The sequence below is a fragment of the Ornithodoros turicata genome, chromosome 7 (genome assembly GCF_037126465.1).
Source record: "Ornithodoros turicata isolate Travis chromosome 7, ASM3712646v1, whole genome shotgun sequence".
Taxonomy (NCBI): Eukaryota; Metazoa; Arthropoda; class Arachnida; order Ixodida; family Argasidae; genus Ornithodoros; species Ornithodoros turicata.
The window spans coordinates 49,100,262-49,106,771 of record NC_088207.1 but is presented as its reverse complement, the minus strand read 5'-3'; the positions used below and the strand labels follow the sequence as shown (position 1 = coordinate 49,106,771).

Genomic DNA, 6,510 nt, shown 5'->3' with positions numbered 1-6,510 from the left:
TGCGCTGGCTGTCCACTTAATTCGTTCCGTCTCTGTCCTTCCAAGTCCCCTCAAACTCATGGAAATATTGCCCTTCTGCATACACCACCATTTATTCCGTAACGTGGCACATTGTTCCCAAAAAAAGAAATTTGACCTTTCACGGGCCGTGCGACACTGTGCAGTAACAGCTAGGTTGCTCACCTTTTGCTTGGACAACTACTACTTTATCTCGATGATGATGATGGGGGTGTTTCATTGCCACAGCTGATACTCCATCTCATTTCCCGAGGTAATTTGATGAAAATATCATGACGAACCTCACGATGAGGAGCGAAGTCATACATTTCCGAGAAAGGTGTTCCTGGAGTCGATGATCCGCGTATGGTACAATGATTTCCAAATTATGTCCCACGGCCGAACCACTTCGCGAAAGTTCGCAATAACCACAGAAAAAAAGAAGAAGGAAAAAAATAAGATCCCTGTGAAGTAGGCCCAAAACGCACGAACCTCCCAGTCAACATGCCTCCATATCGTCAGACAGATCGCTCGGTATAGCGACAACCACCACCAATTAACCAACATCATATATAACTTCTACACACACAGCGGGGGTGCTTCCTAATACAACAGGACTAGGACACACTGGGCCTACACTGTAGGAGGTTACGGGCACCTCTATCATGAACATATACTACTGACTTGTCGTCTGTGAGAATCAGCGTGTCCTGATTATGCAACAATTATCTGACTGCGACTAGGCTTGCATGCGGGTGTGGCCTGCGGTAGAGGCTATACCACCATGCAAACTTGTGTCACCACTTCATACCCTCATGTGTCTGTGAAACACTACCGCTTTCTCCCTTCAAAATAGATCAGGAGTGGCATCCTCTCACTATTAGAGTGTTGACTTATAGTGTGTGTTACGCGTGTAGAGCCAGAAGAACCTATCGCGCTTCTTACACTAGTATCAACCTGGTTATCGCGAAACGGGTATTCCGTTACCAAACTGTTGTGCTGAGCCTTAGAGAGATGTCTCCGCCGATGGACCCTCCCTAGTGACACGTTCACACAAGGGACATGGCTGCGAGGGATTGCAGGCAGAGGCAATACATTATGCGCAACAGTAAGTCTGTGTTTGACTCTCATTTGTAAAATAATAATAATAATAAAAAACAAAAACAAAGGAGTGTTCAGATATCTTTGACAGTGCAAGCGTTTAAAGGAAGTCTGCTTACAAGACATAGTTTTTCAGGAAGGTTGCCATGTAACCTGGTAGGGGTATTTGAAGACAGGGGACATTTGGCAGGGGTATGGCCTATTTAAGGGGTCGGGGCCATGGAAGGTTCGGTCGCCGCTCGAAGTTGTTATGTGCCTCTTACCGCGAATTCAATTATTGTGGGGTCAAACGTTGTTTTTATAAACGTATAATGATAAACGGTATTATCAACGTACGTAATTCAATTTTTTCTGTAATAGTTGTTTTTTCTGTCTTTATTATCACCGAGCGCCACGCGGTTTCAACAAAGTATGTGTGCAGTCTGGAAAGTTCAGAGAATCGCTGTATTTGTAAGAAAAACACGCGTCACATGCAAATAAATATACCTCTTCAACTATTTTTCTCGCGACAAAAGGAGGGCTTCCTATGAAACAACGTATAGCACATGGAGCCAAGTGTTTGTCAAACAGAAGCGCACACTTGCACAGCTATCGAATTTCTTCTTTGCACATTTCTATTAACCATGAATATAGTCACCCTATACAGTCAGGTCAACGAAGTCGATTTTGCAACAACGTGAAGCAATTCTGTAACACACAATAGGAAGGCAGGCTATGTGGGTGTTAAGATATGTAGGAGGAAAAAATCAAAACAGAGTTCACAAATATATATGATGGGACTAAAAAAAAAACGCCGTGTCTTTGTGTGTGTGTGTTTTACAGGATGTTTCCTCCTCGTCACCGGGACAGTGATTGGCTTCTGCTTCTTATTTTTGTGCTGCAGTTTCACGAGGACTAGTCTTAACAAATTCTCGAACGTTCAAATCACATTAAAATTGGAAAGTCAAGCTAGCGGTGACGATTCCACTATGGCAGTGGAGAAGAGTGAAGGTACGACGTCCTACCCTCAACTCTACGACGAACATTTTGTAGTGAAAACCAGGGAGTGCCGGATCCCAAACTTTGATCCATATGACAAATCCATCAGGTCTTATGTCCGTCGCTTGGATCCGATAGACTGCTCCAGAGATTTTCCCAATTTGACTTATTCTAACGTAAGTACTTTTTTTTGTTTCTTCTGGAGCGTGGGAGGTTTAGCGTGTAGCGACATTCCGGAGAGTACTCCAGAGGAAGATGCGAAAAACGTCACAGCTTTCTGCTGTCACGTATGCGCGAGCGCAAACGACACAGCCACAAGATATTTCGTAGCAGACGACAGGAAAGTGCGCTGACTGTATCTTCTGCTAAATGTCATCTGCTAAGTGCGCAGTGGGCCACTCCCGATATTCCGGTACCGTATACGGGTGGATGCTCAACATAACACCGGGCGGAACTTCGATTCCATGAGCAGTGTTTTCGCCTTTTCTTCCACTGGAATCTTCCGTGAGAATGTCGCTCGTGTGAATTACACGTTTACCATACCATTCCTTATGTGAAACTCCCACTCGTTAAGAAGATTTTTGTGTGAGTGCAGATACATCTTTATGATTGGGTCGGTATTACGGGCTTATGAGAATGCCTTATGAAGTAATTTTAATGATATTGGTCTGCACGTTAATGTGTAACTCTACCGACACCCAATACCATAATGTAACTCCATGTGTAACTCTACTTTCAGGGTCACCAGATCTTCCTCAACAACCACGTTGTACCAAATGTTCTGCGTGGAAATCCTCCTATTCGCTTCCACTGCTGTTACAGACCATTTTTCAGGAACCAGAGACCATTAAATGACGACGACAATGTGTGAGTAATGTGCACATGATTTCACTAGTGTGCACTGAATGTTGTGTAGAAAGTTTCTTGGAAATTTTTTTGTCCAGCGTACAAGTGGACTGCATCCCTCTCCTGAGCGGATCCCCAATCGGCTTCGAGTTCGTCAAGGTGGAATGCTACAACATGGATACGCTAGTCTACGTAAACTTTCACGCATTCGTTCATGGCAAGATGTCCTACGAGCATCGATACAGAAATTTAGACAGCGACCAACCTGTTCCAAAATTCCAACACAGTGTTCTGATTGTTGGCGTCGACGGCGTTTCGCGGCTAAATGCTCACCGCCAGTTTCCCGAAACCATAAGGCTTCTTAAAAAGCAAGGCGCCGTAGAAATGTACGGTTACACTAAAGTAGGGGACAACACTTTTCCAAACCTCGTGCCCCTACTGAGCGGTCTCAAAGTACAGGAACTCCCTCGTGGTGTCTGGCAGGATAACGAGCCACTAGATAACATCCCTTTCATCTGGAAAGACTTCGCCAAGAACGGGTGGGCCACGCTGTACGCTGAAGACACCCCAGTCATCTCAACATTCAACTACTTAAAACGTGGTTTCCTGGCCCAACCAACGGATTACTACTTCCGACCTTTCATACTGGAGTACGAAAGATCACTGGGACGGCGAAAGCCGCTGAACTGTTACGAATGTGTCGGATCAATATCCGAAACCGAAGCCGTTTTAAAGTGGTTGTCAGTGTACGTTCAACACACATCTCGGAAACCATCATTCGCGATCGCGTGGATCAACAGCGTCACTCACGACGATTTCAACGGCGGATCCAGAGTAGACAACCTTTACAAGTCCTTCTTCGAACACCTCTACAAGGAGGTCTTCCTGGAGAATACGATCGTTCTTTTTTTGAGCGACCACGGTCAAAGATGGGGAGAACATCGCGAAACCTACATCGGGATGATGGAAGACAGACTTCCGATGCTATTCGCCGTCTTCCCGCCCACCTTCCGACGTCATCACCCGGACGTCATGAGGAACATCCATATAAACTCGCATCGTCTCATCACTCCATTCGACGTTCACGCGACGCTTCAGAATCTCATTCGCTTCACTGGCGACGCACGGCCTCTGGACGTCGACAGTTACCCGGATCCGCTGCAGGACGTCGTCAGCAAGCGAGCGTTGAGCCTTTTCGCCGAGGTGCCATCGAACAGGACTTGCACGGAGGCGGCAATCGACGAACAATGGTGCGCGTGCAAGCCCACTATGGAGGAGTCGACCAGCAAGTGGAACGTTCAGAAGGCCGCCTTATACTTAGTGAGCTACATAAATGCGTTATTGCGTAATGTCTCTAGTCGATGTGCAGTGCTGAAGGTACATAGTATCAGGACTGCTAGGGTCCACGTTGTTGAGGCGGAGGAGGACGATTTGTTGGATTACACTATAACGCTGGAAACAGTGCCAGGGAATGCTATATTTGAAGCAACGGTAAGAGTGTTTACTGACACAAGGGCACCGCAGGTTCTCGGAGACATTGCCAGGTTGAACGTTTATCGGGGTCAATCGGAATGCGTACAGACGGCCAGCTTGAAGAAGTTTTGTTTCTGTACAGGCATGCTGGGTACAACGTTTCGACGATAAACGTCCTCTAATAAAGAGTTGTGTCCTTGCCCATTCCCATGGACCCGAACCTTTGTTAGTCCCCTGGGAGGCACCGAGTCGTGGAGACGCAGTTCTCGAAGAGGCTTTCGTGCGAACTTTGAGCGAATACAACCGTGAACGTGATGGAGGAGCCAGCAATCTGGAATAGAAGCACCAAAATGTGCACTGTCTCGTGTACACGAATGTATCTTTGGATAGTGACACATCAAAGACACTAAAAAAAGAGCACCGTTGACTGTTACACATAGGCATTGAAGTGCTGACATCCGTGCAGTGTGGCGGATTCAGAGGGCGAGGGGGCGATCGCCCCCCCCCTCCCCCAATACGTCAGATCATACATTGGATTTCCCTCTCTCCGCTACCTCCCCCACTACGCGTTCCGACGACAAAGAACCTCCAAACGCAAGCAACCTTCGTTTCCACTACATCTAGCTCTAGCCGCACTGTTCATCATTCTGTAAGAAATTTAATTTAATTTGATAAGTACGAGGTTTGGACCCCAATATTGTTGTTGAATTTGTTACACTAAACGACGCGTGTTTCGTTTACTTCTTCTTCGTGCCTTGTTTAGCGCCCCGCAATGGCTTTACTTTTTCTTTCTGTTTTACTTCTACTTTTTTTTATAGTTTAGTTGTTAGTTTACTTGTTCACTTTGGAGCACACTATATTCGAAAAATAGCGTGCGCCTCCAAAATCCTTTTTTTCTTTTTTTTAGGTACGGGCAGGGACGACTCAAAATTTTGTCCCCAATACCCCTTGGGTACACACTACTCTAAAGAAAGCTATCTCTAATATCAGACAACTTTACGAAGGCTTACCGTGGCAAGCAAGGGGGCACGCAGCGACACCATGCTACAGCCATTGAGTGAGATATGCTCTTCTTCCAGTGAGTGTAGGATAATGTGCAGCTGCGCATTGATGAGAGACGGGAGATGCGATGACATACGCAAGCCCCTGAACGTGACACTCGCTATGAGTGTTTTACTTACTATGTGGTGACATGCAGTCGACAGAGAGCTCGATGACGCTCCACGAATGATGTTCTTTAATTTGCCGGCCTGCAAGGAAGTGCATGGCGAATAAAAGGTGTAGTTAGTATAATTTATTTATTAAGTAGTTAGTATAATAACGCATTGGGCTGTAAGCATTCTTGAGTACAGGGCGCGTTCGGCGGTCACTGTGGTGCTCTATAGAGGATCTGAGCACATTCTTCTTCATTGCCCACACTACCAACCTTCCCGAACAGCACTCTCCGGATCCCTTAATCAACTGGACTCTTGCCCCCCCCCCCCCTCTTCTCAAAATGGCTTGGGCCCTGGCCAAATCCAGTCCACCAGCGCTCTGCCCTCAAAGGCCAATTGACCTTTTTGGACACCACAGGACTTCTATCCTTATTGTGAAGGGGCTCATTATTTCATTCCCCACATCACCACCAGCAATGGGGTAGAGTATGGCCGATAAAGTTGTTGTTGTACAGAGTGTTTGCTCGAAACCGTGCTTCCTACATCGATCAGTCTTTCAGGAGCCCACACGCACAATATATTTCCTGTACTCCGGCGTATTCTAAATCCTGAATTTAATTTGCAAAAACGCACTGAAAAAGTAGCCGTGAGCAGTGCGACGCGGCGCTGGAGGCCCGGCAGGATCTTTTGGCATGACGTAGTCAGGTCCGCGCGTGACGTAGCGTCAGCCAACAACCGCGAGTTTTAATCTCTTACTGAAAATCCGTTCGCTGCGTACTCTCTAAATCACGAGGTGACGTCTGCACTCCCTCCCTCACTTAGGGGCTATCTGAAGGAGAGGAGAGGGTGTCAAGTAACTCTCTCTCTCTCTTGTACTGCAGTGCTGCTACGTTCGTCGCTCCTGCGCAAGAGCGCGTGCCCAATACGTCGCAGTCAAAGACGAAATATTTATAGAAGTGTC

The 6,510-nt window shown here is 46.7% G+C and overlaps 1 protein-coding gene across 1 annotated transcript; it reads left to right on the top strand.

Annotated features, from left to right (window-relative positions):
- Positions 1 to 998: 998 nt before the first annotated feature.
- On the top strand, positions 999 to 4,750 carry LOC135401383 (uncharacterized). The gene is made up of 4 exons (XM_064633765.1): positions 999 to 1,105; positions 1,921 to 2,252; positions 2,816 to 2,943; positions 3,021 to 4,750. Exons 1-4 carry the CDS (start codon positions 1,060 to 1,062, stop codon positions 4,564 to 4,566), a joined length of 2,052 nt encoding a protein of 683 aa, XP_064489835.1. The 5' UTR covers positions 999 to 1,059; the 3' UTR covers positions 4,567 to 4,750.
- Positions 4,751 to 6,510: the final 1,760 nt, after the last annotated feature.

What these genes read in the sequence shown, in the direction of transcription:
- LOC135401383 (XM_064633765.1), top strand. Translation starts at nt 1,060, where the DNA reads ATGGCTGCGAGGGATTGCAGGCAGAGGCAATACATTATGCGCAACA. An exon ending in GCAATACATTATGCGCAACA is followed by an intron (nt 1,106 to 1,920) that starts GTAAGTCTGTGT and finishes TGTGTTTTACAG; the next exon opens with GATGTTTCCTCCTCGTCACC. An exon ending in TTAAATGACGACGACAATGT is followed by an intron (nt 2,944 to 3,020) that starts GTGAGTAATGTG and finishes TTTTTTGTCCAG; the next exon opens with CGTACAAGTGGACTGCATCC.